This window comes from Condylura cristata, unplaced genomic scaffold, assembly GCF_000260355.1.
Source record: "Condylura cristata isolate star-nosed mole 26May11 unplaced genomic scaffold, ConCri1.0 scaffold00001, whole genome shotgun sequence".
Classification (NCBI taxonomy): domain Eukaryota; kingdom Metazoa; phylum Chordata; class Mammalia; order Eulipotyphla; family Talpidae; genus Condylura; species Condylura cristata.
The window spans coordinates 66974075-66989442 of NW_004567102.1; the positions used below are offsets into that span (position 1 = coordinate 66974075).

The window sequence follows — 15368 nt, forward strand, 5'->3', positions numbered from 1 at the left end:
GATACAAATGAACAGCCTTAAATGAGACCAGGATCAGGTTACCATAGATTGCTGTCGCAATCCTGGGGTATTTTATTTGATAAGGCACAGAGGAATACCAGAGACATTTTTTTGGTGGGGGGGTGGGGTTGGGAATGGGATCAGAAATGAGGAGGGGGAAGTGCGCTGGACTGTGGTGATGGCACACTGGTGATTTGGTGATGGGAAGCCCATGAAAATTACAAGTGAGATGGAAAAAAGCACAAAATGATGTAAAAAAATGACTATTAAAAATAGTCTTTATTGCAAAAGAATTTGCAATTTTTTTAGTTCAAAAATTTATATATATATATGTTTTTATAATTCAAAGCAACTATGTATGAGAGTAGCATTTTTGTGATTCCTTTTTCTCCCCAGAGGCTGCAAAAAAGACATTTCAAGGAAAAGGGATCTTGGCAGGGGAAAACAGAAGTTATAAACCTCACTTGACCTTCATGAAGTTGTCCAAAGCACCATGGCTCCGGAAGAAGGTGAGTGAACATTTTTTTTTTAAAGATTTATTTATTTATACATAGTGAACTGGGGTACAGGCCTGAACTGAGGTACAGGGATTCACCAGACACAGAGTGGGGAGCAGAACAGGCAGATAGTCGAAGTACACTGCTGAGGGGAGCAGCAGACAGGTCAGGAGAGGTCTCTCGTACCATGTGGGTCACCTCTAAGGCGGGGATCAAACTCATGCGGAAGTGGCTTTAGCTTCTTAGTGCTGTGCTTTAACCCACTGCGCCACCAGGGAGGGCCCCGAGTGGACATTTTTATTGTAAATCTTGTGACCTTAAGTAGGCTTAGGAGCATAGGTGACATCTGTAGTGGTTCTCAAGACGCTAGTACTGTTGCTCTTGGGATGTTGGTTCCAGTACTCAGTAAGCTGAGTTGGCTTCTGAGCCTCCATGGAGACTGTGGCCAGGTGCCCTCCTCTACAACCACATCTGCTTGATCCTTTGAAGGGCCCTGAGGTGGTGCCAGGCGTCTGTTTTGTTGCTTTCTTTACTCACAGCCTGCTGTTCTCAGAGCTGCTTCTACTGGCTAGCATACCCTCATGCTGGTCGCTGCACCTTCATTGAGGGACATGATTTTTTTAATCCTCCTTTCTGTAGCTCTTTCAAGATTTCAAAAGATCACCATGCTCTTTTACCAGTTGCCCTGCAGAGAGGACTGGAAGTGAGTGTTCCAGGTACTGGGCAAAGGGGTAGCCAAGGATTCCCCAGCCCTGGCTCCTTCAATGCACTTCTCCCTGAGGGAGACAGCTCAGGGACCTGGCTTTTGACTCTATTTCAGGGTGACTTTCTGCCATTCTAGGCCACTTCCTTCTCTCTCAGATGCCACTCAGAAGCATTTTGACTTCCTTCTGTGTTCCTGAACATTTCTTTCTTTCTTTTTAATGATTTATTTATGCTACAAGAATTGGGGTGTAGGCTGGGGGTGGGGGAGTGGTGAGAGGATTCACCAGAGAAAGAGTGGGGAGCAGAACAGGCAGATCCACTGAAACACACTGCTGAGGGGAGCAGTGGGTATGACAGGAGAGGTCTGCTGAGCCATGTGGGTCAGCTCCCTGGCTCAGGATCAAACTTAGGCAACAGTGGCTGGTAATAGCTTGACAGTGCTGAGACTTTAATCCCTGATTCCGGAGCATTTCCCAGGGTATCCTAATTGTATCCTTACGTCAGTTTAGGGGTTTTCTCATGCAAATGAATACATCTGCCCTGTGTATCAGAGTTTAGGAGATAGACATGCAGACTAGTTTTCTTTCTTGTTCTTCCTGATACTCTGTGGCAGTTAAAACTGGGTGCAGTTCTGTAAATTGAGACTTGTTTTTAGTCATAAGTAGATCTTTTTTATTTGGTCCTTCAAAACATTGGTTTGTGTGATTGAGTGCCTGTGATTTTTCATTTTCTACAAACTGTTGTAAGTTTCCCCTCAAAAAGATATCTTATGTGTTTCCTTTTTGTTTTTTGATAGCCATGCCACAATTTCAATGATATATGTACTAGGTATCATTTCAGAATATTTAGATAAAAGTAATTTATATAAATGATTTAGATTTTGAAATTTATGATAGTATCTGACAAAACTTATAGACTATAACCAAAAAATTTACTTTTAACTCTTTCTTGTTTTGTTTTCAAATGGATTACCCCGTGTTTCAACCTAATCACAGAACCACAAATCAGTGGAAAAGATAATATCCATATTTCATAGTGTTTTTCTTTAAATATTTACTTTGAAACAAGAGCACCCAAGACATTTATTAAAGGAATGTTAAAGGTGCTTCAGACTCTTATTTCAGACTGAATGTAGATGATTCCTTGGCAGTTAATTTAATAGAATTTGTTCCCCTATTTTATCTAGAAAGATTGAATAACTTTGAAAGGTTGAATGATAGAAATGAGCTCACATTGTTCTGAGTTCTAGAGCTCTGTCTAGAGTTAAATTTTCTTGTTCTCAGTCTCATATTCTTCCCTCCCATTAGCCAAACCCAGTTCACCTTAAATCATTTCTGGCTGTCAGGAGCTCTCTAGTCCAAATCATACTATTTCAATACATACCTATCAAGTGTGTGTCATGTGTTAGGCACTGAGGGCTGAGACCTTGCTTTTTGATATTTGGTAAGTGCCACTGATGCTTCTGATCCACATTGTCTGCAGAGTAGCATTTTTCAGACTTACAGGCTTAAATAAATTCAGCATTTTCTTTATGTGGCAAAATTTTAGTTCTTGTGTAAATTAAAGCCAAAATGAAAAGGTGACATTCAGAAAAGTAGAATTTTTAAATCTGCTGTTTGGTTTGGAATGAAGATTATTTGAGCATGTGTGGTCCTTCAAACTCTTGCTTCTTAACTGTTTTGCATGCATTTGTTCTCTCCTAGCACTGTTTTCTCCTAGGCTTTTATTCTAAATCCACCACTTTCAAGGGAGTGACTGTTGATAATGACAGTAATAGAATGTATTGCTAACTTTCAGTACTGTTTAGATTGACAATGAAATAAGAGAGGAAAATGAGAGAGCTGAAATATTAAGGTTTTTTTCTCACTCACACGTTTGGAAATCCGTCTCATTTCAAATATTTTAATTTTTATTTTAAAGTTATTTTAATTATAAAAGTAATAATTGAATATATGTTCATTGTAAAAAGTTAATTATCAAATGAGATGGGGAAATGCACAAAATGATGTAAAATAAGCTTTTATATATTAAAAAAAGTTAATTATATGCAAACTGTAGAGTAAAAGATATAATTTCTTCCCTATCATTACCCTGCTTCCCTCTTGCGCCCAATGGAATTTCTCTTTCCAGGTAACTGCTTCTATTGTATCCTCCATACCTTTCACACACTGAAAAAAGACACATAAAAGAAGGGACATACTGTGTATATTATTCTGATTTATTATTTTAAAATTTTCCCCATGCTGAATAATTAGATTGACTTCTGTTTCTTTGCTAACACTAACAATGCTGTAGTGAACACGTATCTTCATTTTTACTTGGGTTGATAGTGACTAACTCAAAGAACCAATTCCTTGAAATAGAATTTGCAGATCAAAATGTATGGTACATTTTAGCTCTTCAAAAATACTGCAAATTGCCTTTTAAAGTGGTATCAACTTATACTTCTCACCATGCTATATGAGAGGAGCATTTGTTAGGGTGAACTTGAGGTAAAAAGACCATCAAAGATTGCATACAATGCCTTGTAAATTAGCTATGAACTATACAATTCACATAAAAATATAAAATATTCATATTCTTCAAGAAGTTCATGCTGCTGAGATTATCCTAAAGAAATATTTTAAAGAAGAAACTTTTTTTTTCTTTTCAATAGTTTATTTTTCCATCATTTTGTGCATTTTCCCATCTCAGTTGCAATCCCCTTGGGTTTCCCACCACCAAATCACCCATGTGCCATCACCAAAGTGCAGTGCATTTACCTCCCCCCACTGTTTTTGATCTCATTCCCCACTCCACCCCCATAAAATCTGACTAACACTTTTGTTGCTGGTATATAACTGTTCATTCTTATTATTTTCTCGCCTTGTCCGTTATACGCCTGCTATGAGTGAAGCCATCCAGTATTTTTCCTTTTCTTTCTGGCTTATTTCACTAAGCATGATCCCTTCCAGCTCCATCCATGTTGCTGCAAAAGGCATGTATTTTTTTCTTTTGGTTGCTGAGTAATATTCCATTGTGTATATGTACTACATCTTTTTAATACAGTCATCTACTTTTGGGCATTTGGTTTGATTCCATGTCTTTCCTATTGTAAATAAAGCAGCAATAAACACAGGGGTACAGGTATTTTTTCAATCAGTGTTTTTGTGTCTTTTGGGTAGATACCTAGGAGTGGGATTGCTGGGTCGTAGGGAAGCTCCATGTTTAGCAGTTTGAGGAACCTCCAAACAGTTTTCCATAGTGGTTGTATTAGTTTGCATTCCCATCAGCAGTGCAGAATTCCTTTACTCCATATCCTCACCAACATTTGTTGTTGCTAGTTGTTTTAAGATGTGCCATTCTCACTGGAGTGAGGTGGAATCTCATGGTGGTTTTAATTTGCATCTCCCTTATTACGAGTGATGTTGAACATTTTTCATATGTTTGTTGGCCATCTGCATTTCTAAAGAAGAAACTTTTATGTAGAAAAATGGTTACTAAAAAGTTATAAAATGACTTCCATAACAGTAAGGGAATGTTAAAGTAATTTGTGATAAATTACAGCACTGATTTAAGAAGCCATTAAAATAGATGCTATAAGGACTGTGTAGTCACATGAGAAGAAAATGTAGAATGTATAAAAGTAATTTCTTTAGATTGACCTAGCAACACCTAATGCGCATCCATACATTTTAAAGCTAAAAAATGTGTTCCTCAATTGTTCTTTTAGCTCATGAGTTTCCTGCCAGATCATAAAACTAGGTGTCCATAAAGCCACCCAGAATTTATAATAAATCCTCCTTAATTTTATTTATACAAATGTCATTGTGCATATAATTCAGAGCTGTTTTGATTGTTGCTGTGCTTTCAAAGCTATGGTTTTTAATCAAATGAATAAAGATCTGAAAACCTGAGGTTATGATATTTCTGAAATAGGAGCTAACATTCAAGTTATTAGTATGGTTTCCTTAGAATATATTTGTCCCACATCCTTAGTCTGGTACTCAGCTCCATGTTTTGGGTTTATTTTTCTCATCGAGTGACACTGCAATTTAAGCGCTGCAGAAACGGATTAGAAGTGTATGCTAACACTTGGTGGCAGAAGAAGACCAACTTCAAATCAACTAAGCCTCTTCATGCAGCTCTAGAATGCGGAAGCAACAACTGCGATCCTTACACAGGCGGATCAGTTGTTTCTAAGCATCATTCCCTCCCGCCCCCTCCGCCCCACCTCGCCCCCACCCTAAGTTTCTTAGATAGCTTTTCTGATTTCTGACTCTTTCAAATAACTGACTAGCACTTCACTATCAAAGCTAAGGTTTAAAACTGCACTTCCTTGAAATAGCTTTTCACAGAGTCAATGAGAGAAACTTAGAAGGAAAGAGGTCGTTTCTTTGAAGTTGTCAGCCACTTCTTTCAGGAACACTGATTTATTTTGAGTACACAAGAGGGGGAGTGGATGTAGGGGACTCATTAGTAGGTGTGGCAAGGGAGAGTGCAAAAGGAGAAAAACGTGGATGACAGTTTGGTTTTGATGGTACAGTTAAGGGGGAAATGTAAGTCCTGAATTGTTTGGTGATTGATATGTTGGACCCACATTGTAATTAAAATGTCCTACAGTTTTATTGGCCAAAGCAAGTTGCACGGTCCCTTCTGACTTCAGCAGAGCAGTTTGTATAATTAATCTGCTTACAGAAAGAGAAACCACAAGGAGGAGCAGTAATAATTTGAACAGTTACTTAGTCTGTTTCAACATGGTTTCCCGAATGTCCTTGAGGAAACAATGATGAAATCCTTTTTCCACCAGACTGTCTTGTAATGCTAGTGTTTGGTAGAATATGGTTTAGGAAATGCTGATTTTGAGAATTAGGCTTAAATGACATTTTGCTTCATATATCCAGGCTTAGTGGACATTTAACTTACCTCCTAGCACGTCTGTTGACAGGCAAAATTCTGATTAAAGAGTAATTCAAGAAGTAGTTTCAGAACTGGTATTAAAACATGTAATAATGAAGTATTAAAGTTAGTATTAAAACTTGCATTAATTTGCCTTCACTAATAAAATATAGATTTTAAAAAATATTTATTTATGTATGCATACAAGAACCAGGGTACAGGCTGGAGATGCGTGAGGTGAGAGGATTCACCAGAGACAGAGTGGGGAGCAGAACAGGCAGATGAAATACACTGTTGAGGGGGGCAGCAGGCTGGTCAGGGGAGATCTGCCGCGCCATGTGGATCACTTCCCTGGCGGGGGATTGAACTCATGCTGCAATGGCTTCAGATAGCTTCATTGTGCTATGGTTTAACCCGTTGTGGCACCAGGGAGAGCCCTAAAATATAGATTTTATGTTCATCGCATTTCATTAATGATGAGAAAATTTTTCTCAGTAAATTAGTCTTAGATAATTTGAAATGATTTTCACTTTCCTGGTCAAGGACAGAATGGCACATAATAATCTCATAGGAAATTGGAAAACCCACAGTAAATTGATTATGTGTAAAGATAAAATTGAACATGTAGTCAAGAAACTAATACTAATACAAAATAGTGTTGATAAGACTTAGCTTGTTTAATAAGCAACAATAGCTAATTTCTCACCTACCTGAATAGTCACATAAGAAGCAAACCAAGTAAAATTATTTGGGTGGTAATGAGATTTTCTCTACCACAGTCAAGAATGACAGAATTACACTAATACTAATACAATTGTTAGTAAGTTATAACAACTGCCTGATAAAAGAAGATAAGTTCTATTTTTACTTGAAATTCTTAGAGAATCCCACTTTAGATTGCAAATCTCAAACTATAACTGGTTTATATTAGTTATACTTCTATTCATAAACATGAACTGATTTATTTTGATCTTTCATTAGATTTTTGTTTTCTTAAGGAGAGATTCCTTAAAAATCGAATACCACTAACTTTTTGAATTGCTGACTTTCTTGATTATCTTTCTCTTGGGCATTCTAGTAAATGAAAGAAAGAAGTTATTTACCTCTTTGCTAGGGCCAAAGGTCATATAATCTGAATTAGAGACCTGACAAAACCTGCTCATCACCTTTTGCTGCAGAGTCCACCTTGTTTCTTGCACTAAGTGTTCCTTCTCTAATTATGTATCAGAATGGAGACTTTTTAAAGTTTTAGCGAAGTTTGTGACACCACGTTGGAGAGCTGTCATTAAGGCCTTCTAGTAACACTGTATCTTTATACCTTCGATGGCCAAAGTATGAAAATACTTCTTTTCCTTTCTTGACTACTACCTTCACCATAGCTGAATTTGATAATTATGATTTAAAAATAGCACTTTATTGACTAATCATTGGTTTACAATACTCTATGTTTTTGAAGTACAGCTTCACACCTTGACATATCTATCTTCAACCCGTCTTTCATAGTATTATTTCATGTTGGCACTCCAATAAATGGGATTCTATCAGCCTTTATCTAGGAGAACCTTCTTTGTGATTCCTTCTACTGATCTTACACCTTAAGAACATTCTCTCCCTACTCATACCCATTGCTTTATTCATGAACTCTTTTAGAGTTCATCTAGCTTCTCACTCTCCCTGACCAACACTGATAATTTGAGAATACCAAAGGAGAGTACTTCTGGACTTCAGTGCAAATAGCTCTAGAACTTAACTCAGTGGAATTAAAGTGGGAGCATAGTGACCTTGGGCATAAACTGAATATATAGGGAAATTATGTTAAACATACTCCTCAGTAGGTTATAACTCTATCACCTACATTCCTCCTAGCAGTTGCCTAAAATGTATAAAGTGGAGTTGATGTGGAGGGCAGTGGTGTCCAGTTTGGTGTCAGAATTTTCTGGGACTCTGCCCACTGTCATTGTTAGGCTGGATATAGCAGGAGAGACTATACAAGGGTATAATTTTTTATTATGTCAATATACCAATTCCTTCATCTTGTTAATTTTCTGTTTTATTTACTTATTTTTGCCTACCAAACCCACTTATTTTATTGGTCTGTAAGAGCTCCTTAAAACTTTGAAAGTATTCTTAATTTTTGAAATCTTTGAAAGAGAAGGCTGTGTGAATATTACCAGCTGGTCTGATTTCTTTTTTTACTTCTCAGGAAGCAATATCTAATGTTCACAGATATATACTGATTCTGAGCCCACTAGAAAAACTGTAATTCTGTATTTTAAGAGTACCAAGGAGAGGTTTTACAGTCAAATGTTTTGACTAAGTTTGTGATGTGAACAAAAGATTCTCAGGTGCATTGTATGTAAAATTGTGTGCATCATATTTTGGGTACATTTCTTGATCTATCTGGAGAGAAGCATTCATTTTCAGATTGGTTTAAAGGGCAACAGATGATCCCCAGGTCATATGTTTAATGATTTTCCATGTCCAATTATATTTTCCTATTATACCTCCTCTTATCTCTAATGATATCATGGAACATTTCTAACCAAATGAAGTTCAAAGTTTATATTCTTGAGCACCTTTCTTCCTTGCTCCATTTCCTAAATTATAGCATACTCAGTGTAAGGCATATTGTTATTTCTTTCCTGCTCTTGCCCAGTTCTTGCAATATTCCTCTTTGGGACACCTTCCCAGTAGGTAGGGACTTCTGCCCTAAGTGATGATGGAAAGTGCCTGGGAAGTTGAAAGAGGATGAGATAGGTGAAGGTGTTCTATTTAATGTTGAGTTTAGGAGCTGAAGGAAGGATGTTGATGGGAAGGTAATCAAGGGAATTGATTAGTTCATAAGACATGGGAAAAGAAGCAAATACTAGATAAATATTTGCAGGGTGAGCTACAAAACATGTCTAGATCGTTCTTAACATTGCAGGGTTACAATTAGTAATGTCTATCGATAGAGTTATGATATTTTGTCGGTGTAGTTCCTTCTGTATAACCATTCCATTTAACTCTCATTTGGACTGTCCCTGAGTCTAAGTTGGGTCTGAAGTTTTACCTATAGATATTTTAGCTAATTTAGGTGAATAGTTCCGCAGAACACAGTTAAATATAATACAAGTGTGTTGTAATGTATAGAACTGAGTTTTAGGAAAATTTAAACTTATTGTGAGGATTTTTCTGTGAACCTGTTTCTGAGTGATCCACCAAACAGCTTCATTCTCCTGCTTCATTGTTGAGACCCTGAGAATTTTTTACATGAGTGGCAATATTTACTGCATGTTGGAAAGTAGAGGTTAAGCAAATGTATAGTACACATGGTGACAAGTTTTGTGTGGAAGTATATTATGTTTTGTCTTTAGTTTATAGAAGTAAATGGTTAAATTGGTGAATTCAAGAGAACGTGCAGTTATTTGCTCCAAAAAAACAAAATGCTAGGAAAACAGATGTGTTAGGGAGGAGCCGGGTGTAGCTTGTTTACATTTGAGCAACCACAAAACTGTGGTGAGCCAGGAACACAGCTGGAGTTTGATCAAGGAGAATAGAGAATCCTGCAGAGATTGAACTGAATAGGAATTATTCTCAGATGCCTCATTTTTGAGACCCTTTTTTTGTTTCATTATAATGAGAAAAGCTGCATGCATAAGAAGACACAAAGAGAAGTTGAGATTTGTGAAGTAGGCAAAAAAAAGAAAGTGCTTAAATGGGCAGAGATTGTGCTGTAAATAAAAGTGCTGCGGTGTTTACTGTATTTACCCGGTCACCTTGAGAACTTCTTGGGTACCATTAAATGGTTAACATGTCATTAGTAAAATGATGAGCTGTGTGGATGAAGCCATGTTTCTTCCTCTGTTTTGTCTGATGCCAGTTTCTAATGGAAAGAAACTCTAGGCCCAGGAAGTGTAAATCATATTCTCTGCATAACTTTTGTGAAGCTGTTGTGGGGAAGACAAGGTCCTGAATGAACTCAAGCAAACACAGGTTTTTTTTTTTTTAATTATTATTATTATTTTTTTAAGATTTATTTATTTATACATATAGAACTGGGGTACAGGCCAGAGGCTTAGGGGCGGCGAGAGGCTTCACCAGAGACAGAGTGGGGAGCAAAACAGGCAGATCTACGAAGTACACTGCTGAGGGGAGCAGCGGGCGGGTCAGGAGAGGTCTGCCACGCCATGTGGTCACCTCCGGGGCAGGCGGGGATCCAACTCATGTGGAAGTGGCTTTAGCTTCTCAGTGCAGTGCTTTAACCCGCTGCGCCACCAGGGAGGGCCCAAACGCAGGTTTTATGGATGGACCCTAGCCCCACCCAGGCCAAAGAGATCCAAGACACCAAGGACTACAAATCCCATGATGCCATCACCACCAAAGGTGAATGCTGTGAACTAGGGGTGGAGTTAAGCAGCTGGGCTTGGTGTATTATGGACATGTGGCCTTGGGGGTGGTTGTTTTTTTGCTGGCCTTCAGCAAGCTGTTGGGGTCGTAGCTCAGCAGAACAGGTAGGACGCATTCACCAAGTTATTTCTCTCTTTCTCAAGTTATTCCTTTTTTCACCTAACCTTTTTCAGTAAATAAACTCTTTTTTACCTTTTTTCGGTGTCCTTCTGCAGTTGAGTCTCCTTAAAGTCCCTTGGAAGCACGTGGGTGGAGATTCACAGTCAGGCAGCCCATTTCACATTGGGATGCAACTTGTGCCATTAGCAGTTATATCTCACCTTCCCCCTGTGACTGCTTTGCCACTTGAGACTCCAAGGAGCATCTAGCTCCTCTCAAAGTGTTGGAAAGAGGTGTCAGCAGTAGATTAAAAACATAGTTATAATAGCTATGCTTCTATTTATTGTTTGTTGAAACGTATAATTTTGTAAATGTTGGCTACAATGCTAGGGTAAAGAGTTTCTGCTTTTCTTTCTCAAATGCCTCAAGATTAAACAAGGCAGCAGTGATAAAGGCAAATTTATAAATAGAGGGATTACGAAGATGGCCTATCTAAACCCCCATGGAGAATTGCAAAGATGCTCAGCATAAAGTAAAATGAAGAATTAAGAAGTACTGTGTACTCAAAAAACTGGTTCAGAAAATGCAGACATCTTTACCAGTAATTTTTTTTTTATTCTAAGAGTTCTTTTTACAGGTTGTTTGGATAATTACTCTATATGTAGCATCTGTGGATTCTTTATAATTGCCCTCTATGAAACTCATTTACTATGGATATTGATTTATTAGCATTAGTGTTCTGTATTAAAAACAGGTGTTTTAGAATTCCAGAGATACCCAAAGTAATTTTCACATTGGCTTTAGAAACATGGTAGTATATATGATTATATCTTATGACTAATATTCATATAAATTTAATATTTTAAATTGCAAAGTGCTTGAATGTTATCATTCTGTACTTTTCAATTTATGTGTTCTCCACTTGTCCTGAATTCAAATCCAAGCTTCTCATAGAACTGTGTGTTCTTAGGTTAAGTGACCTCATTTCTCTGATTTAGTGTCCTTATCTGGGGATGTACTCCTAGAGTTTTCGTGATTAGTAAATGAATTTATACATGTTCTTAGAGCTTTGCCTGCTCATAATATTATATAAGTATTTTTTAAAATCAGTGTTATTATACTGATAATAGAGGCAATTATTTTAGGTTGATTCAAAGTCTGTTGTCTTTTTATTTTTTTATAGCTCCTACTTTTTCATCTCTAAACTTATACACAGGCACTAGGCAGGGTTCAGGGGCCTCTGGAGACAGGCACACTAGACCTGGGGACCACGGCCTGTCCTGCCCCCTGGACTGGTCAGAGCAGCAGAAAGACGGGGGAAGGTTGCCAGACAATTATCAGCCACGAGCGCTGGACACTAAGTCTGCAATTCCTGTGCTGTTGCAGAGCCTGTTGGCTGGGGCAGGGAAGACTTCTCGTCCCTTTCCATCTCTGTCAAGGATAGGCTTGCATGGAACTGATCCTGGGTGGGAAAGGCCTCTTTACCCCCCACCCCTCCTAGAGAGGCTGAGGGAAGACTGCAGCTGACAAGATCGTCATGGAGGGGTCTGTATCAGGAGGAAGGTGGGATTAAACAGGATAAACAAATGTCATCACACAAGAGGGGAAGGGAACATTAAGAACTATAAATGAGTTGTAAAATTTGTCTCAGAGAAGACCTATGTCATATAGTCTTGTAACTTTGAATCGCTGATGTGCACCTTTTCCTTGGTGACAGTGATTATTGAAATGCTTTTAGCTTTTGAGCCAGTATCACACCACGAAAGCCCTGTAACCCCTTTTTACTTATGAAAACGGGGGTAGCACAGCACCATCTATTTCTCTTTAGCCAGCTAAGGCCCAAAGTGACAAGCCACTCTGGTTCAGCTCCCAACTTACATTTTGGCTTCATACCCAGCACAGGAACTCTACATTCTTTTATAATACACTGCGTGACAGCAGTAAACTATTGGAAAACAGCAGAATTCCAAGAATTTCAAGTTACCACTAGTGGGACACACTTGTTTTTGTCTGAGAGGCAGCCTGTTTGTATGTTGCAGTTTGACAGTAGGCTGGCAATGATAAGCGATCTGCTATTACCAGAAATGTCAACACTCTTGATAAAACTGCTATTCCATTCTTTCTGTGTTCACAATAGCTTGTAGAAATTAAAGATGCATAGTATTTTATCTTCCAGACCCTTAAGTGGATTATTTTCACATTCAAATTGTTAACTAAAGTGAAAATTCATATTTCTTGGCTCTGTTTACTTCCTATATTGAAAATAGAATTGGATGCATAGTAATATAAGTCTGAGCCCTCTTTGGAATATATTAAATTATAGGCACGACTTAGCGAAATATAAATGATATGGTGAGTGCTTCCTAAGTAAATAATTTCCATTACTTATCAGATGCAGCCATTAGATTCTAAAAATACTCACCAGGATCTTGATGGCATTTTCCAGTGTTGGCTGTTGATTGCCACCTTATATTCAAGAATAATGTTCCTCTGTGTTTCATGGTACATTGTATCAAAGGTTATCATTGTTAATTCTCTCTCATCTTTCACTAAGACTAGACTAAAGAAAAATAAAACTTTAGTTCTTTATAAATAACGAAACAGTTTCGTTTGATGTTTCTTGCCACTAATTTATTATTTCAAAATGTGATCCTGTATTTAATTACCTAATTTCTTCTTCATTGTTATGATGCATAGTGGATATACCACCTATATTTGGTACAGTGATAAGTATGAAGTCTTTCAATATATACTCTGCTCTTGTTAGTCCAAGGCAAAGTAGTTTTTAAACACAGTACTAGACTCTAATCTTGCATACACAGAATTCCAGCATTATAACTCCTTGAGCAGTTTTGTTGATGATACCCCATATAATATTCTTCTACATTTGAAACAATCCCAACTCTCCTTACAGGTCAAATTTTCCTAACATTAGCCACTTTTCTGTTCTTCTTTGAATTCTCCTAACATGTTATACCTCCATTCATCTGTACATAACAAGATTCCTCAGAGGGATTCTGACCCGTGAAGAAGGAAAGCAAGGAATAATTTGATGGTCCAAAAGCTGAAAATAATGCCATCATCAGTTTTTTTAGCTTTAAAATAGATCCTTGTAGGTTATGTTTCTGGGATGATTTTGACAACCCCATGGTGCTACTTAGAAAATAGTAAACTTCTTAGCCTTACCCTAAATGATATGCACTAGTTTCTTAGTGGATTTTCTATAAAAAGTTCTATTTTTTCTATAAAAAGTTCTATTTTCTTAGAAGGACAATCCTTTTATTATGAAATTAAAACACCACCTGCTGCAGCTGGATGATGGGACTTATTCAGATAGATGTTTCTAGGAAATAAGTATATTGCTAAACAAAAAATTCTTCAGAGAACAAAGATCATACTTACATTATATATGAAAAAAACAGATTCTTACATATTTATAGATATATTATTATTGTTGTTTTCTCATCAGGGCATGACACCTCTTTGAACCACTACTCTCTCTCTAATTCATGAATCAGTGAATTGAATTCTTTCCACTTGAATAAAAATTAGTTCCTTAATGTTGGAAATCACCTGTGAAAAATTTTTGCAAAATGGTTGGAACTTACTTTTTGCTAATGTTAAATAAACTAGCCTAACATAATTAGCTGTCCCTATATATTTCCTTCACATAGTCTTTTTAGAAAATCTTTTAGAACTAAAATAGAGATTAGAATGGTTAGCATTTTGAAAAGTCTATATCCTGCTAAGTTATCTGCTAAGTTAGTGCTGACCTTTTCCTTTTTATTCTATGGGAACAATAGGAATGTCCCTACCCCAGCATACCCACAAGTATTTAAAAGAGAGACAAGAATGTTCAGTTTCTGTTGACTCAGATTCTTTTAAAAATCTTATCTCTACTGAAATTATTTCCTTAAGCTCCATAATGATTATATATATCATGACATTTAATATATATGTCAGTGTTTTCAGCATTTAAAAATATTTTCCTTATTTAAGTCATATGACACTTAGAGGTAGGTGCTATAACAAACCCATTTTATAAATGGGGATGTGGAGTGAAACCACATAGCTGAAGTGTCAGTCAGGATTTGAACTCACATTCTGACTGCTCTAAAGCATCATGCTCAGCTCTTTCTCTGAGACAGCCTACTTAACAGATTTAAAAATCCACTCAGTTTCATTTTTACTGAATTGTGAATAGCATTCGATGTCAACTCGTCATTCCTGGAAACTATCCTTCTCTGCATTTGTGATATATTTATTGAGTACTACTCTTTGTCAAGTACTATCCAGGCTTTGAAAGTATTTCAGTAAATAAAAATCAAACAAAAATTCTTTCCTGTGTAGAGCTTACATTCTAACTAGGAGATAGATCATGATGGACATGAAAAATCATGAAATGATTTTACATCATAAAATGTAAATAACTAGGAGATAGATCATGATGGACATGAAAAATCATGAAATGATTTTACATCATAAAATGTAAATAACATAATTTGTTTGAAGATAGTAAATAACTTGGAAGTATTTACATAAAGATCTATAAAGATAAAGGGTGAGAGAATTTGGGAGTACCAAATTGGGGCAGGAATGCAAATAAAATAGGGTGGCCAGGTGAGACCGTAGTAGGAAAGTAATGTTTTAGCAAGGTATGAAAGCAGATGTGTGATGGGCCTTGACGATAACTGGGGAAATGTTATCCCCCAAAAAAAAGAGGGAAAAAAAGGCAATGGGCAGCTCAAAGACTTTGAGGTGGGTTTGTGCTTGTCATGTCAAGAAACAGTAAGTCAGGAA

At 37.1% G+C, this 15368-nt stretch overlaps 1 protein-coding gene across 4 annotated transcripts in view; it reads left to right on the forward strand.

Moving 5' to 3' along the window:
• The window catches only part of AKAP7 (A kinase (PRKA) anchor protein 7), a 90090-nt gene that overhangs the window by 32113 nt on the left and 42609 nt on the right, over nucleotides 1–15368 (forward strand). For all 4 annotated transcript variants that reach the window (XM_012723732.1, XM_012723740.1, XM_012723748.1 and 1 more), the window contains one exon: nucleotides 397–509. In XM_012723732.1, the coding sequence (XP_012579186.1) occupies nucleotides 397–509 (113 nt within the window). The remainder of the gene's footprint in view (nucleotides 1–396; nucleotides 510–15368) is intronic.